The sequence below is a fragment of the Chaetura pelagica genome, unplaced genomic scaffold, assembly GCF_000747805.2.
Source record: "Chaetura pelagica isolate M959 unplaced genomic scaffold, ChaPel_1.0 scaffold135, whole genome shotgun sequence".
NCBI classification, from domain to species: Eukaryota; Metazoa; Chordata; class Aves; order Apodiformes; family Apodidae; genus Chaetura; species Chaetura pelagica.
Genome location: NW_009953649.1, coordinates 3,398,949 through 3,417,824, shown reverse-complemented (window position 1 = coordinate 3,417,824; position 18,876 = coordinate 3,398,949). Strand labels below are relative to the sequence as shown.

Sequence of the window (18,876 nt, the reverse complement as noted above, 5' to 3'; positions counted from 1 at the left end):
GGAAAGAGAGTAGCAATAGTTTGAAAAGGCAGAAATGGTGTTGCCCATGTTCCTCTGGAGAGGACATTCTATTCTGTGTGTGAATTTAATGCTGCAGAGGCTGTGCATTCATGTGATAAAAGACTGCATTTTATAGCACCTATGAGTTATCAGGGTGTTTTAGTTTCTTTGTCACTTTTGGTTTTGTTACGTTTCTGGCCTTTTGGTTTGTTTAATTTATTTTCTTCTCATTGTACAGATTTATTTCATAGAAAGAAAAACAAGGGGAAAAAGTGGGTCACACGGTGGAAGATTAAAGAAAATGTGCAAATGAGAAAAAATTAATACCAGTAGATATAGAGGAGAAACAGATTTTACAGGAGAAAGTGGCAAATTAAATGAAAAAGGAGAGAAAGCACAGTGGAAGAATAAAGAACTGCTTTCAGTAAAATGGTGTATTGAGTCCTAAGGGATCTATGGATATTAATTTTCACATAATTGGCAGAATATTTTTTTCAGTTCTACGCCACATCCTACTTTCACTTTGCATTCCTGAGTTTTATTGAACTGATTTGTTTCCACTTTTTCTAGCTTATAGATTTTGTTTTCAATTCATCAACCTTCTGCCCCATGTAATTTTCTCTTTCTCTTGCCATCATATTTCCATAAACCGGTATAATTGCTTTTAGAGAGAACAGTGAAATGCTATAAGTTTATCAGTGATGTAAAATAAATGGATATGGGTTATATTATTTAGTAAGTATAAAAGGAGAGCATTTGATAAGAAGAAACAAAATTTAAATGGTGCTACATATGCAAAAAATGCTACTGCCTTTGAAGTATTAAATGCACAGAATTACTCCTCTGAATTTAAAAATGTCCACAGCTATAGAAAACCAAATATCTCCTCAATCTTTTCCATTACTTTTCAACTTGTATTGCTCCATCTATTAAACTTCAGCAGTTACTGAAAAAGGAGATGACTATGTCATCCTTTCACTTACTAGATCCTTTTCAAACTTGGGAAATCTTAAAAATCTAGTTTTGGCAGTCAGGAAATAGTTTTTCCCTAAAAAATATTAGCCTCTTTTATGCTTTATTGGTATATTTGCTATTTGGTCTAACTTTATATTCTTCTGAAACCTATAGAAGTCATATAGAGTTAATTGACTGGTATTTCAACTTGAAGCCACAGTTTAGTTGGAAGCAGAGAGCAATAATTTTGCCCTCTTTGGTAATTTATGGTGAACATTTTAGTGATTTGGTCAGACATATTTACTATGGCTGCTCTAATTCCTTAGCCGCTTTGTTATGTCTTGATCACTTTGACAGATACTTTTTTGGAGAATGGTAGACAAGCTTATTTTGTGGGATACTAGCTTGGATGAGACATCTGGTGTTGGAGACATCAGTGTCTTGTCTTACCTGTTTTTTTCCTACCCTGGAAAAACGGGTATTTGTTCATTTTGCATTGTTCTCTATAGTATTTTTAAGATACAATCTTAATGCTTTCCAGGACACTAACCACTGCAGCCAACATCCCCAGGAACTTTGTGGGAAGCAGGTGGGACTTATGTCACAAGTGTTTTCCAGACTAAGACCTTAGAGAGGCATTTGCAGCCTTTTTTTAATCATTCCTGTTTTCAGCTGTCCATCATAGCAGCTGATGAAACAGCAGCGACTGCATGCACATGATGGACTACACACAAGAGGAAATATATTTGGAATTAGGTGCAATTAGATTAATCTCTGACATAAACCACTATGAATACTGTTTCTATGCTTCTCAGATATTATATGAGAACTTCTTTTAAAGCCATCTATAGTGTATCAAATTACAGTAGACTCTGGTTCTTGAGAAAACATTAAAACTTCTCTTACATGCACATTCTGTTTCCAACCCACAAACTTGGGTGTTTTGTTTCTTATTGCCTCCCCCTCCCTCTATCATAGGGTTGCTGGAGAAAGATCATTGTGGATGACACTATGCCTTTCGATGAAGAAGATAAGTTATTACTACCAGCTACAACCTGTGAAACTGAACTTTGGCCAATGTTACTGTCCAAAGCCATAATTAAGCTGGCAAATACTAGGTATGTTTTGTCATGCCACTTTCTGTTTGTTTTGTAAAGTCACATGGAGTTTGCAAAAAGTTGTTTTAGTGTATATGGGAAATACATTTTGCTACATATTTTCTACTGAAAAATATACACTTTTCTGAAAGCTGACACCATAAATCAGTAAAACAAACTCCTCTGTAGCTAAGGAAGGTGCAGTGTTTCCTTTAGATGTGTTTGTAAATTTATGCACAGAAAACTGCAAAGAAACTGGAGAACTCTTCTTGTTTTCTTTATGTCATTATTCCTAAAAAGTTTCACATGCAGTTTTTCTGCCAAATTGAAATGTCCAAGAAGTTTTAATCATTTTGGTTGTCATCCTTAACTAGTATTGATTTAACCAGTATTGAAATAGAGTATTGTAAGCTACAGTTGATGTTTTTGCTGCAGTTTTGCTTTTGTGGCCTATTTGGTGATCCACTCCCCTAAAACTGACTTGGAAAGTAGGAAGTGGCCTGTGTTGCAGTGACTGACAATTAAGGCACCAGTCACAGAATTACAGAACATTAGGGAAGGGACCTTTGGAAATAATTGAGTCCAACCCCCCTGCCCGAGCAGGACCACCTAGGGCAGGTCACAAAGAAAATCATCCAGGTGAGTCTTGAAAGTCTTCAGAGGAGGATACTCCACAACCTCTGTGGGCAGCCTGTTCCAGTGCTCCGTAACCCTTAGAATAAAGAAGTTTTTCCTCACATTGAGGTAAAACTTCCTGTTCTAGTTTGCATTCATTGCCCTTTGTCCTATCACAGGGCATGACTGAAAAGAGATTAGCCCTTCTTCCTTGACACCCACCCTTTAGATATTTATATACATTAATAAGATCCCCTCTCAGTCTTCTCTATATTAAACGGCCCCAGGCCTCTGAACCTTTCATCGTAAGGCAGGTGTTCCAGTCTTAACCATCCTGTAGCCCTTCGTTGGACTCTCTCAAGTAAATCCTTGTCCCTCATGAACTGGAGAGCCCAGAACTGGACACAATACTCCAGGTGGGGTCTCACTAGGGTAGAGTAGAGGGGGAAGAGAATCTGACACACTGTTCTTAATGCACCCCAAGATACCACTGGCCTTTTTGACCACAAAAGTGCATTGCTGTCCCATGGATAACTTGTTGTCCACCAGGACTCCAAGGTCCTTCTTCATGTAGTTGCTTTCTAACGGGACATCTACTAATCTGTACTGGTGCATATTGTTGTGCACCAGGTGCAGGACTCTACACTTATTCTTGTTGAACCTCATTAAGTTCCTCTCTGCCCAGCTCTCCAGTTTGTCCAAATCTTGCTGAATGGCTGCACAGCCTCCTGGTGAATCAGCCAATCCTCCCAGTTACGTATCATCAGGAAACTTGCCTGAGGATAGACTGTGTCTGAATTATTTTGAAAATAGTTCAAAACACCGATTTGTTAGTCAGACTTCCCTGTTCTGGTTATATCAAGTTATGTTTGTTGTAAGAGTCATCTAAAGCACTTCTACACAGGCTGGAGTTGCCTAGAAATGCCCATTAGGACTCTGTTTGCAGGAACCGGTTTGAAATACTGTGTTTTGCCAGAGCACAAGGGGCAGTCATGGCCAAGTGCTGACATCCTTCGCCTTGGTCCTCTTAGGATCTACAGACAGAAATCTCTCTAGAGAGTAGGTGACTGTATTGGTTTGAAAGAACGGAGTGTGGTATGCAGGAAATGCAGCCAACTTCTGCATAGTAACCTGGGAGTTAGAGCAGCTGCTTAGGAAATGGAAATTCTAGATTCATATCCCACTTCTAGCACGAGGGACTCAAACCCACATCTCCAGCCCTGCAGAAAGATTCTTTACTGTGTGCTACTATACATAGTATGCTAGCTAACAATTTTGAAACTGTGCTGTTATACTGGAGGGAGCACTAAACTAAAAGACCTCATGCAAAGGCATAAAACTAAATTTGACTTTGTAGGCTAGCAGTCAGCATGGTTTGGAAGACTGAAATGGCAAGTAATGACTTGTTCAGCAAGCTGTTCTGTTTGTGTGTGGTCTTGATCCTACAGGAAGGAATGTAGACTACAGAGTTTACCATGAGTTGGTTATATTGTAATTCTGTATAATGTGTACTTTTGTCTTACAGTAAGGTTGGAACTGGAAATAGAGAGCTGGAGGAATTCACAGTTCTACAGACACTGACTGGATGGATACCAGAAGTTATTCCTCTCCAGTAAGTTCTTATATTAAATGACTTACCTATTAGTCATTTAACATTTAATTCTATAAGTTATCATGAAAAAAAAGCTGAGTCCTAAAAGTCCTGCAGCATCAATTTTGGGAAGTCTATGTTTTTAATTCTGGCACTTGGTAAATATGCCTTCAGTGAATGAAATTTCATTGTGGTTTTTTTTGTAGGTCATACAGTTGCTTGTAAAGCTATTTATCATGTTAAGCTGATGCCTATTATTTATAAAATTATTCAATTTTTAACTAATGTTAAATACTGTGGTGAAAACAAGGTTAGAGAAATCTGTTTCATTTAGTATACAGATACAAAATGTCTGCCAGTAATAATAATTACAACCTTATATCTGAATTCACTATAAAATTAGACATCAAGAATTTGGAAGTGATCAACTTCAGCTAGTATGGTGTTTTCATCTTTTGAATTGCAACAGTTGATATACTTTTATTTCCAAGCCAAAATAATATTTCCAACCTATAATAACTTTTTTTTATGTTTCCTGTGGGTTTTAAGTCTATTCTATAGTTTTAAAGATGTTCTAATTTTGCAGCTGGACATTGTTTTTACTGAATGACCCACTGGGCTACAGGCACTAAATACTTGGACATTTTTTTTAATTGCTCTTGTTTGCCTTTGATACATACATTCTAATGAATACATTGGTAACAAATAGTTTTGGTTTATGTATAATGAGTTTCTATGGACAATCACTATCTCTGCAACTGCCATGTCATATCAAAAAGCAGTTGCAGCTCTGATGGAATCAGTGGAAGAGGCATAGAACTACCTGTGCTGAAACAATTAGGAAAACTAGTTTGGAAGTACCTTTGAGAAGGTTTTTAATGTGCAGAGCCAGAGTCAAGTTATTACACAATGCAGTTGCAAAGTGATCTGCAGATTTCCCTGCTGCAACTTTTATCCACTAAAAAGCTTTAGAACAAATGCTTTATTTATGTGCTCCTCTAACCACCATCTCTTTCTTTATGGATCTATCCATAATCTGTCTTTCAACAAATAGGCTGATACACAAAATAAGGCAAGTCTGTTTTATTTAATATTAAATAAATAAATAATAAATTAACATAGTAACTTTTCTAAGAGTTGGACTGTCAGTTTTAACATAATGTTGTCTACATGAATATTATGCTTTCTTTCCCTCTTCCAAATATCATTATCATTGACGTATACATGTGGGTTTTTTTGAAGGCCTGGATACTTGGACAAAGTCTGGAGCTTTTTGAAAAAGACTGTGCCAGAATTCAAGTTGCCAGATAAGACGACTCCAGAACCTGATATTTCTAAGTCAGATACAAAACCTACAGAGACCAACGTCTCAGAGTTAAAAAATGAAGTTTCATCTGTGAATAAGCATTCAGATAAACCTGAAAAAGCAGAGAAAACTGATAAACATGGCAAAGGTCTGTAATTTTAGTTAGTATCTTTGTAGACCAAGCATAAATAGTTAGCATAACCTCTGGTTTCAAAATTGCGTGTCTTTACTGCAACTCTGTGGGATAGTTGTTGTTTCATTGAACATGTTGCAACGGTGTAAATTAGATAAAGGTTTAACTGTCGATCTCATTAGAAGCAGTAGTAGTCTCTTATGAAAATAGGTTCATTTTATGACAGAGATTTGTTCAGCTCTACGTCACAGCCATTTTTCTAAAGACTGGTTCCTTGCAGAAGGTTAACAACCAGAGAGGTTACAGTTTCCCCAAAGGCAACACTACTCTGACCATCATTAAATTATTAATTTTGCGTTTTGTATTAAAAGCATGGCTACCTACAGATGGTTCTGACAGGTACATTCTGATGGAAATCTGCATTTTTATTTATAGCAACTTTTCTGTTTATGCTACCGGACATTAATTTTCTTCAAGAGCTGCTAATCTTATTTACATTAAAATGAAAGAAAAAAAGTTAAAAACTTATTTGTTCTAGTATATGATTTGTCAATGTTTATATTTCAGGGTTCTTAGTTGTTGTTTTAACTTGAAGGTTTAGATGTAATTTCACAACTACTCTGAAGTCTTTGGAAGGTACAAATCATATACTACAATTTCTATTTCTTCCTAGATTTTTGGAAAAAATCCTTTATTTCCCACATTGAATCCCAAATACTAAGCCCTAATGTGAAAAGTGTAGCAAAAATATTAGAGATTCTTGTTATAATTTTATGACCCACCCACCAGCATAGTAGATTTTTCAGTTTGGAATGGACACTCACAGGGATACAGCCACTGTGAACTGTTCTTCATCTTACAGGGTGTTGTCATTTATTCCCAGAAAACTTTGTAAATTTAATCCTGCCTAAAACTTCAATCTCCAACTCTGAGACTACAAATTCTGTTCAGATGCTCTAGTAATGTTTGGGATTTTTTTTTCCTTAGAAATGCGTTTTTGTATAATCTAAATTCTGAGGGTCAAAAGGTTTTGCCTGTGGGAGACTTTCTTCTTCCATGTCCATTGGGAACCTATGTCTCATTTGTGTTAGAGTTTTTTTGAAATTGCAGATGCACAGGAGAGAGGAATAAAACTTTTGTCAAAGTTCCAGAAACTCAGGAATTCCAAAATTATCTTGACTTGGAATAGTTTGTGGTTGATTTTTTTTTCTTTTTAAAATTTATATAAAATGTCACTAAAGCATCTATACAGTAGGAGACTTTATGACTGAGTTTTTATCTGAAAAATAAAAATATTTAGTCTTTATTTTGTTTAATAGAAAAAGCAGAGCATAAAGAAATGGGAAAAAAGAAAAGCAAAGAAGGAGAAAAAGAAAAGCACAAAGCACATCAGTCTTCACAAATGTTGCCAGAAGCCCAGCATACTCAGGCCTTACATGAAGGTAAGTCCTATTATTTCTAAGCTAAAAATACAAAGAAGAATTACATATGAAGCAAAGGGCTTTGCTTTTATTTGGTTTTGAACTTCATTGGAGGGAAGTTAATTATGCAGGTTTTAAAATTTGTAGTTCATTAACCTATTAAAATCCTGTGAGTTATATTAAGAATAGTATTGCAGTAACTTGTGTTTGGTTTCAGAAGGTAAAGTAAATCTATGCAAAACATTTGGAAGATGATGGCCAGTCATGTAGGACAAAGATTTGTTCTACTGGTAAAATTTCTGTATTAAAAAAAAACCTTTCTAATGTTGTTTTTTTCAATAACTACTGTATTTATTAAATTGTGTTTAGAATAGTTGGAATGCTTCTTTTTTGAAGTGTAGGGGGTTAGGGTGGCCAGAAATCATCTCCAGAGAGTGGCCTGAGCAGTAAAACCACTGTTGTGACAGTAACAACTGAAACTGAGGCTAGGTTCAACATCAGTCTCCAGAAGCAGTAGCTGAAAAAGTTTCTGAATTGTTCTTGGGAATTTTGTAATAGTGACTTTTCTTAATGCAATAGATGTTCTTTGGTTTGGTTTGGTTTTTGTTTGGGTTTTATTTTGTTTGGTTTATTTTTTATTTTAATGTAAGTGGCTGGAAAAATACTTCCTTTCCAGCACGATAAAAGTGCTTGTTTCCCTCCTGCAAGTTTTCACTCTACCTATTGAGTGTGAGGACTTCAGGGATTTGTTCTTTTTCCTGTGAAAAATAAGAAATATTTCTAAAGAAATATTTAACAACTCTTGATATCATTTATATTTTGTTTCTAAAATGGCAAAACTGTTTATTCTTGTTCCTACTGGTGTGTTTTAGCACACAGTCTGCACTTTTCCACTAATCAGCCTTTTCTTCTAGGAAGTATTTATCTATCTATATTATTACCTATAAGAGTCCATTCATCCCATAAAAAGTTTTTATAATTATCAATATGAGCTACTTAGGCTCTTCGTTCCTATAAAGAGCCACTGCACCATTTTCCATTTACGTTTCTGACTTATGATTTTCCTAATCACTTCTGAATTGCTGGAAAGGGTGTACTATTCCATGAGAGAAGGCACTAGCCAGGAATTTGGGAGTTTATTCTACAAATTGGCCATTTGTTTGTGCCTCAACACTAGTTTAGTAGAGATACTAATATTTTCTATGTCACAAGAGACTTCAGAGAATTATGTTTAGAAATTTTGGAGATCGTACAAGCGCATCTGTAATGTTAACCGAGTCAATGAGATATATAACACGTAACTGTAAAGTCCTTTTCATTTTCCTTTAGCCTATTCAAAGGAGTTTTCATTTACAAGTAGGGACCAGAGCCCAATATTTTGTTCTGGCTTTTCTAATTATTATTATAATTCTGCAACATTTATGCCAATTCTGAAAAGGACATGGACTGTTTTTCTGAAGACTAAAAAAATACCCTCCAATAGGCAAAGCTAATCTGTACCTAACTCAACATAGGAGTTTAACATACAAGATGCACACCTAATAAAAAAACTATTGAAAGCCAACTCAAGTGTTTTGAAAAATTAAAATTCAGCATCAGCTCTTGTTTGTCTAATAAATGTTTAAAAAACAAAATAAGATAGAGCAAGAAAATTCTTCACAAATCTGCAAAACCTGTTATTTTTAATATATATATTATTTTATTTTTTAATAAAACCAGTTAAGAACTATTAAAACCAACAGTTTTAATACCCAGCCTTTCTTTTGAAGTGACTGATTATATATACGTTACATGTATCAATTCAAATTATGCTTCCCCTTGTCTCAGAGACTGAAGCATTTGTTCAGATTGTGTACTACTCACTCTCTATAAATTAATTTGCAAAGCTGCAAATGTGAAACATAAGCAGCTACAAGGATTCACGAATTTTTAAGAAAGCACTACAGAATTAAATCCACAATGACGGATATAAATAATAGGCTTTGCTGAATCTGTTTCTTTATACTGTATATTATAATATTTTTCATCTAATAGTACAACTTTATCAAGGCTATTGGTTTTGACTAGTTTCCCTAGATGCTGAATTTGCACAAATCAATGGTACCTTTGGTGGCAAATAGTTTACATACATCCTCCTGATTTTTTGTACCGTGAAAAGGGATCAAATAATATATTCTTTTTAATAATGGCGTAGTAGAATGAGTATTTCTAGTGTTGTAATTATTATTAATTATTATTAAAGTGAATATGGTTCCGTCTGGTTAATCATTTCCATGCTCCAGTAATTTGTTTGTTGCCATCTACTGTCAGCATTGCAAACATTTTTTTTCACAACCCATCTGGGCTGCTTATGACAGCTTTACATTCCACCTGGTATTTGATTAAATACTCTTATTTGAGAAATACTTCTCACAAGCAATGAGATCCGTGTGTCTTATGGAAACCTACTGTTCTGCAGTGTGTAGGGCATCGTAGCTGCTCCTGCTGTATTTGTGAGATCAGATAAGTCAGTAGGGACTGAGATCAAACCTAAATTATAGCCTTGCTTTTGAATAAGTTGGAACTCACAGCTATCACAGGAGCTGTGGTTAACATGGGAATCATAAGCATGCAGAGAGAAATGTTAAGAATCCACTGGAAAGTAACCCCAACACACCATCAGCTTATATTTAATCAAGTAATTGAATTTCTGGAAGAATATTTAAAATGCAGAGATGTCTTACTGCTTGAAAAAAAAACCACAACATTGCATAACTTCTCAATAAAAGGATTTTAAGTCTGATAAATTTTATTTTCTAGCCACCTGCCTCTCTGTCCTTTTCCTTTCTTTTCCCTTTTCTTTTTTTCTTTGTATGCAGACAACATTGTTTTGTTCCATTTCTCAGATAATACCTATTCTTAGAGCAACTTCCAGTTAAATACTTATTCAACATAGGAAGCAATTATCTTGTATTTCAGGTGGAGTTGAAAGGAACAAAGGCAAAACATTCTGATGAAAATCATGTGTCACAACTTGTGTATTGAAATCCTCTCTTCACTTGCTTGCTTAAATGAGGAAAAAAAAAAAATAGAGAGAAATAGGTACCCTTCTTTTGGAGCCTTTAGATCAAACCACAGACCCATAGTCAAGTATTATATTTCCTGAACTTTTAATTTCCTTTCAGCTTGAGTGAACTGGCTGTCAGCCAGACAGTCTTGGTTTGTCTTCATCATTCAGGAACTACCAATGGCTTTTTTCACAGATACAGGTATAAGATGATTGTATGGCTGCTGAGTGCAACAGATTTCTAGAGGTAACAGAGTGTGTCCCCGCTTTTGTGCCTTGTCTATGGCAGAATTACAGGAAAACAAGCTTCTGAATGGTGTGTGGGATAAGACCTTTCTAGTCACCCCCTCACAGACATCATTACCTCCACTTTTCCATCTCCTTGACAGAAGAGCAGTAACCCTGGTTTACAAACATTCTTTCTCAAACTACTTATCTCAATCTTCATATCCATTGGCAGGAGTGGCCAAAGCTCGGGCTCAAATCCTTTTGTTGAAAAAATCAAATTTTGCTTTTGCTCGTGGGAAGAACTGACCCATCACTGTGTTTTTACTTTACATCTGCCTACCCAGATTATGTTTACTGTGTTCTTCACACTAGTATATAGTATTTTTAAAATTTAAAGAAAAATGAAAGAACAATGGTGAGAGCTGTTGCATTTCTAAGTTTTAGTTTCTGTTATTCATTTGTGTAAATGAAGTAAAAGAGGCAAAATTTGTTGGTGGTCTAAATAGGTAAGGATGAAAACAATGTGTTTTTTCCACCCATAGCTTCTCTTCTGAGTAGTTACAATTAACTCTTGTTTTGAATTAAGTAACTGAGTCAGACAAAGAAAAGAGTGATAGAAATCAGGCAAAGAAAACAGAATAATTTAGCGCGAGGCAAAACAATATTTACTTATTTACTGTTTGTTCTAAAGCCTGTTATGTTTTCTCTGTAGACTCTTCTACACCAACCCAGCCAGAAATGGTTGTGTATGCTGGGTGTATACCACTACATTTGTTTGAAGAGGATGTTTTTTCATTACGACAGATGGTAAGATTCTATGCTCTCAGGACAGGAAAGCATTACTTAATTATCAGGGAGTCCAGTTTTGCAGCAACAATGTTATGACAAAAATAATTGAATTACTGTAGTGAAACAATCACTAGGTAATGACCATCAGTTACATTTATATGTCAGTACTTCTGTATTCTGAATGTGCATTTTCCTGCCACAGCCTGCTCATTTTTAAAGTTCTACTCCACATTCCTCTGGATCCCAGGAGCTGAAGTCTCCTGGAAGAGACCAGATGTGGACTAAAAAATGCATCACGATGAGATACTTCTGAATGAAAAGACTAATTTTATGGGTTGCTTGAAAAACATGAATTTTACTTTTTGTTTAATACTACAGTTAGTGACTTCTCTGATACACATTTCCCGATATGTTTTTCTATAAGAAATAGCATCTTTATATCCATTTCTATCATTAGTGTTGTATCTGTCGAAAGCAGCTGGAGAAAGTGTTGCACTTCATGCAGCTGGGGTGAAAGTGATACTGACATTTCTACTTAGTCAGTCACAATCTACTGAAAGCTATTCATAATGCCAGAGCAGGCTTTCTTGAGCTGATAATTATATTTAATTTTTTGTACATTTAAATCTTGTTTAGCATAATTAGAACATTAAAACGTAAGCTGCCTTTTCAGGAAACTGGTAGGTTTCATAGAATAAAGACATTTTCAGAAATGGTTTGCAGGTGTCATGCTTTACTGCTCTGAATTCTCACACTATTTTCATTTTGGAAATCATACTGGGTATTCTATGTTGTTTTGAAGACTAGCTTGTTCTCTGCAATTTTATTTTAACTTAAGGTCTCTGACAGTACTGTCTCTGCTAATAATAGGTGATACCACTCATCCAGAAGCAAACTGGAAACGGTGACACAGGTTTATGTCTTTCCTGGCACCTAAGGCCTTGAGTATCAAACTTTGCTTCAGTTTTTTAATGTATAGAGTTTGCTGAAAAAGAGGCATGGCAGACCAAATACGATGATGCAGATAAATCCATATGTCTAAACCAGTAATTTAGTAAAGACTGATAGAAAAATTGAAGTTGCCAGAAATTAAATGTAGAAGTGTAGTGGTTTTCATGTGGGTTAAAAAAGGCTACTTTCAAGCTTGAGACATACTAATAGAAGTAACTGAAGTTTGGAAGAGTGGATTCACTGGGATAAGATTTGCTCCCTAAATTTGGAGGAAACCTGATAATTGACTGACTTTGAGCCAGAATTTCCTTCCATAATTTTTACTGTATCCCTTTTAGCTTTGCTTTCTATTGCATCTGTCCCTGGCTTGATGTAGCTTGAATTTAATTGTCTTAGATTTACTCAAATAGAATGAAAAAAATCAATAATTGAGTCACTCAAGTCTGTCTCCTACTCAGCAGCTGACAAGTTCTCCTCTATGGTACCTCACGAGTCTTCAAAATCCTTTCGAACCTTGAATGTTTTGACTTGCTTTTTTAAGTTACTTGAATGTGTGTGAACCAAGTCACCACCCCTGTAATATATCTTTATAAATTCAGAGATCAAAGAAGTCTGATATATTGCTTGTGTGTCTTACTGCATTTAATATTATCCTCTCCCTTCAAATAACTCTGACAACCATAACTACATTCTACTCTGCAGAGTTTATACTTACAGAGCATCAGGAACATTTGAGAATGAGCAGAAGCAATCAGGGACTTGTTGATGAGCATGTTGAAAAAGGAAATGATGGGTGATTTATTTAGCAAGTAAAAGAAGGTATATTTTTTAAATAAAAATTATGTACAAATCTTGTAACAGAACTTTCACTAGTGAAAACTATTAAGTACTGGACCATGATTATTTTAACGGGAAGAGCACCACTCAATGTCCAAGTCTAAAATTGCTCTTAAGTCTGTTTCTAAGGTTTTTGTTATACAGGTCAACTGCAGTGCCTTTAACATGTTTTCTAAATTAGCCAGCAGCTAAAAAGCTTAACTTTAATGATGCATTGCTTCAAAGTGATACTGCGTTATGGAGATTTCACAAGTTATCTAAAAGACCAGTTGCTTTTAGAATTATGCTGCTTTATAAATTTAGCATAAAGCAAGAAAAAGTAATTTTATATATGTTTATTTAAAACAAAATGTCACTGTTGTTTTCTTAGCTCTACATTCTGTTTCACTTACATGTTTTCTGTAGCACTTGAGAGAATATGGTTATGTAAATAAGTTGAAAGAAAAAAAAAATCTATAATTAAAAGTAAAGTATATCTGAAGACCTCTATTTTTTTTTCTGCTGAATGTCAAATTCTAATTAGAATTTTTCTAGATAGCCTTGCAATATGACCTATTTTTGTTTCATTTGTTATCTAAGGCATTAGATGCTGTTCCTTTTTTGTGAGAGAGAAATTATGAGGAAGGAGATATGACCCCAGTCAGCTTATCTTTCCGTGTTTCCTAGGCTGATTCTTCAGCAAAGCTGAGGCAATATGGGCTCTCCCACATATATAGCCATCCTGTCCTGATCAACAGAACTAGGTCCTGTCCTCTGGTAGCACCACCAGAACCGCCACCAGTTCCTCGTTGGAAGCTTTTCCGTCTGAAAAAGGAAACTGTTGTGACATCTGAACCCCAAGGTTTGTGTGCTCAAACCTAGAAAAACAATGTGTAATCACCTTTTAATTATTAAAAACTTTTCCAGGGCCATGCTTACCATATTAGCTTAATTTCAATGGAACATCCCTAGGGGTTACTTTTTCCTCTCTATTTTTTATATTTTTTTGTCACTTTTGTATTACTTCCCCTCAGCCCTATTATTTCTTAAATGGTTTGAGAAGTGTCTTAATTTATCTCTAAAAAAGCATGCTAATTGAGAAAATTAAGAGGGAGTGTTATCAAAGCAATGCAGAAGCTCTCTGATGTAGAGCGGTGAAAGCTTACAAGCATTTAAAGTATGTTACTATTCCTACTGCTACAACTCACAGGTTTAGAGGTAAACTTGCTCTAGATTTTGTTTGTACTGCGTAACAGATTTGAATGCATGACATGCAATAGCTTGAGTATGAAAGCATTACAGGCAAGCCAGCAAAATTGTTGTCACCCCTAGTTGTTGTCTTCCATTCAAGTTTATATGATGATACTTGGAGAATTATTTAGGGGTGATGAGTCCCCTACAGACATTATTTGTCAAAATTACAGTATTAATTGTTTCTTACAAATATATATATATATATTTAACAAATTGCTTTTTTTTCCAGAGCCTGTGCTAAAAAAACCTGAAGAATACATTGAAATTGCTAGCTTATTTTTTAATTACAAATTGAATCTTATCAGAATACCCACAGATACGTAAGTATTCAATGTAGGTTCAGCATTAACATCCTATTGTTAGTCCATTTCACTGTGAAAGCACAATGGCGTATGTTTACCTGTGTCACTGGGAAAAAATGCTCAGTAGTTTAAAGCACATCAACATCCGACTACTCTATCGATTTATTGATGTGAGATAATTAATTAGCCATCAATGAATTGTACATTTAGGAACAATATAAAAAGATATAACAGATAAACACCTATGCTAGACCTACTTACAAAATGTCAATAAACACCTATAAACTTCTGAACACTGTTCTGTAACTAATCCCAAGAGCTCCTACTTGAGCACTCAGAGGCACGTGCATGCAACGATACACACGTCCTGGCGCTGAGAGTTACAAGCACAGCTGCTCTTTTGGGAGTTCTGCCTGCACACACCTCCTGCTGGAGATGCAGGTTTGGGAGCTCTAAGTTTATGTGCTGCTCCCTCCCGTCTGCTAATCTACACACTGGTGAGAAAGCCCACCAGGAGGTGGACGTGTATATACCTAAGGGGTGGGTCCCTGCTTGTCACACCCTATCCAGACTGTCCCCTAGGTGGATGCACAGTGCTCAGGGCATCTGACAGTGAAGGGCAGGGAGCTCTGTCAGGCAAAAGCACTTTGCCAGTTACTTTACTCAGCCATAAAATGTCAGTTCCACCAGAAATAGGAATAAACTTTGATGTCTTTCAAATTTTTCTTCAAACTACTGGTCTTTTCAATTCTTGCACCTAACAAGGGAAATCATTAACTGGCCAGTCACTACTTTCATGGGTGTCATATATTTGGCATGGAACAATTAATTTAAGAGTTTATGAAAAAGACAGGCTGTTCTCTGTTCATTACAGTTACAAGAAGCCTGAGAGTGCAGGGGAGGAAGCTTGTGCTCAAAACACAACTTTGCATAGATGTCTTGCATTAAAGACTATTTGGAAGTCCTGTAAGCCCTTGAGGACAAGGTCTTAGAGAAGAAATTTCAGATGTATGCATGACTACTAGACAGTATTCAATATTCAACATAATACTTGCTCACTGACAAGAAAAGAAAGTGGTTTTTTTTGACCCACTGCATAACACAACTGTCAGGCTTCAGTATATGATGTGAACATTTGGTAGACAACTACTAGAATTATTAATATCTTTTTTTATTCTGACTGAACTCCTGAGAGAGGAAACATTGAATGTATCACATACCAAGTGAGCACCAAAAAGTTGATGTTATTTTGCAGGATATTTCTATTATTGAGACTGAGTCCAACAACAATTTTTAAATCGTTGGAGGTGTATAGATATTTTTTAAGGTTTGTACACCTCTTGTTAAGTACATCTCTAAGTAAATTGAATGAATTACATACTTGGAAGGTTCTGCATTTTGGTCATTACGATTGGATTGGTTGAGATTTAATGAGTTAGATTGATTTAATTATCTTTTTTTTGAATGGCAGCATTTGTACATGGAAGAAATTACCTTGTATCATTGTTTTGCTGATACAGTTGAATTTTATTGGTTAAAAATACATTAAATTACATATTGTTTGTTTTCAAATAGTAGGAGTAGAAATACAAAAAAATGCTCTATTTCAAATAGTAGGAGTAGAAATACAAAAAAAATACAAAAAATAGCAGTAACCATTAACAGGTTATTAAGATAATAATATTTTGCACTGTTTTTTTCATATTTAATAGATTGCTTTGTGGTCAATTTACCCCTTTTTGTCAAGGACAGTTTATTTAATATGCTAAATATCCATGACAATCACCTAGTTTAATATCTTGTGATTCAATTAACAGGTAGTAACCAAAAATATATAGAAAGTATTAACATTTCATTAAAGTAATATAGCTGCCTAAATAAGATAAGAGACTTTTAATCTACAATTGGGACTGAAACTGTTTTTAATCTCTAGCTTTTGTTCCAATAAAATATTTGGAACATGCAAAGGCAAGATAATTGTTAATGTGCTACTCCTGAAGATCTTGATATTTCAGTATCTCAGACCTTAAAAAGGGGTCTAGATAAAACAACATGCTTACACTTTTCTCTCTTCTTTATTGTTGCAAAAGCACAGTTACTAATTTATGTCTAATTGGCATTTGCACAACATTGTTTTGATCTCCTAGTTCACTTAGGAAGCAAGGAATTATTTATATTTCCATCAGTTATTACTTCTGCCTTGACTGAACTCAGCAACAGAATTCTTTTTTAATACAAGAATAGGCCTTGCACAGGTTTCCTTGGTTATCCTGAGTTTTAGCTGTCTGGTAGCTATGGAGACCTATTTTGAGGGAAAAGACAAAAACTATTCTAACACAAAACACTTTTTTATGCCCTACCTCCATTTAAGTAGCGCACATGATACATTTTTTTCTGGTCTAGAGACCACAGATATATTCAGTTGTGGCATTATAATCTAGTTTTCTTCAGCTGACTTGGGTTTTGCTTTTTTGAGGGTCAGGCAGAAAGGCAACGGTTCAGATCTTTTGAGCATAGGTATGTGTGTAGTGCTGAGCCAGTTATTCTAAGGAATTATGCAAATGTATATTTTGTGCTGCCCGTTTAAGCTTTCAAAACAAAGGAGGCACAAATTATTTTGATAAAAATGTTGCTACAAATGGTAGTTATGAAGACTGTCATTTGAAAGTAAATGTATGGATTACAGTGTTTGACTTTTTATTTAGCCGCTTTCCACAGTCTACCATCAAAAAAGGATTTCAGTCCATATCCTGTCTCCCTTCTGTTACTGAAAGTGATGAAAATGTAAATGACAGTAATGGGGATCTGAATCAAGCTGGGAGTAACTCAAATGCCGAAGATTATTCTCAGGTAATAGTTTTCTCATTATTTTTTTTAAACTTGATCTAATTTTATATTTTAAAGGAGATTGAAAGACAAAAAAAGAAAATAGTTAACACGGAAATACAATTTTTAAAGACTTCTTAGTAAGCCTTTTCCCCCCACTATTTCAGTAATTTCTCTACCCTTTCCCCTTTATATGTATATTGATGCGTACTGGATGGGAAGTCTTTCCTAATACAGAAACTTAAACATTCAAATAAACAGACAGACCTCCACTGAAGTTGTTTTATTCTATACACATTGCAGCAAACACTGCTCATAAGAGCTCCTGGTAGCATATCTCTAGGCAATACACAAATGCTTTCAAGAAAGTTAAACTCAAAATCTGGATCTAAATCAATACACCAATTAAACTTTGGAGAAGATGTATTCTGAATTTGTAAATGTTTACTGTAGTTTTGCTCTCTACATTTCTTTTCTGTCCCAAGTAAAGGATGAGTGCTTCTTCTATATCCATTACATTCAACGTGATTGCAATATTGAAAATAATTTAAAAGAACTTATGAAATTTATTCATCCATAGTGCTGCATAAAGGAAAAACATCAGCAAAGTCCTTATCTGCACAATCCCGTATTAAAAATGAATAAATGAATTTAAAATTTCTACTGTTCTGGGACAAACTAATAAGTATATTTAAGGGTAACATGGGGTTCCAAAATGTGTTTGAAGACCAAAGGCATACTGTTAAGGATAGTAGTAGATATTTTCAAATGCAAGGAAGACATAATTTAGTTTGGTAAAATTTGAAATAAAAGGGAAATAATTTTCTATGTAATTTTGGGAGATGTTGTTTATATGTTTCTTCTTCAGAGTAGACTGTAATACCTTTATTGTATTTCAGATCTGACAAGCGGTTGTTTTAACTATTGTATATATAATGTCTGTACAGAAAACGTACACGTATGGATATAGTTGCTGGATATTTATTTGTTTAAAATAAGGTAATTCTATAGTGAAGGAGATTTCTTTGCATTAGGATATATTTTTAGCTAGTCTGTATTTTTTGTAAATTTTATAAACAATAGTTTAATTACTAATTGATGACCTTTTTAACATCTTCTTAGTAATTGCAACTTATTAAAATCATTACAAAAGCAGCAGAGCAGAAAGGAGTTGTAAGTAACATCTTACAGTCTGCAACTATTGGCTGCATGACTTCAGTCTCTCTAGCTGTACAAATATAAGTTTAGTTAATTACAAATTATTAAACCTTTATGTGGTGGAGGCATAAAAGTAGTTTGAAACATCACTTTGATTTTCTCCCCTAGTCCAAGAGTGTAAAAACCGTGTGACTGTAGAAAGCTGATCTGTCACAGTAGGACATCCAGTCAAGGAGAGACGATACAAGAGAGAGACATTGATGAAACTAAATGGTTGGAAGAAGACATGAGTGAGACTTAGTCTGAGGGCAACCTGATACAGACATTAAATGTAAGAAGTCATGAGCAGCTCATTGACTTAGTTTTGCATCAGTTTAAATCTCAGCTCA

At 35.0% G+C, this 18,876-nt stretch overlaps 1 protein-coding gene across 1 annotated transcript in view; it reads left to right on the top strand.

Moving 5' to 3' along the window:
• ADGB (androglobin) overlaps positions 1-18,876 on the top strand; it is an 89,283-nt gene that overhangs the window by 13,920 nt on the left and 56,487 nt on the right. Inside the window, exons 8-16 of the mRNA XM_010000011.1 lie at positions 1,933-2,072; positions 4,192-4,278; positions 5,500-5,711; positions 7,016-7,138; positions 11,104-11,198; positions 13,635-13,809; positions 14,431-14,521; positions 17,209-17,353; positions 18,483-18,502. Coding sequence (XP_009998313.1) covers positions 1,933-2,072; positions 4,192-4,278; positions 5,500-5,711; positions 7,016-7,138; positions 11,104-11,198; positions 13,635-13,809; positions 14,431-14,521; positions 17,209-17,353; positions 18,483-18,502 — 1,088 coding nt within the window. The remainder of the gene's footprint in view (positions 1-1,932; positions 2,073-4,191; positions 4,279-5,499; positions 5,712-7,015; positions 7,139-11,103; positions 11,199-13,634; positions 13,810-14,430; positions 14,522-17,208; positions 17,354-18,482; positions 18,503-18,876) is intronic.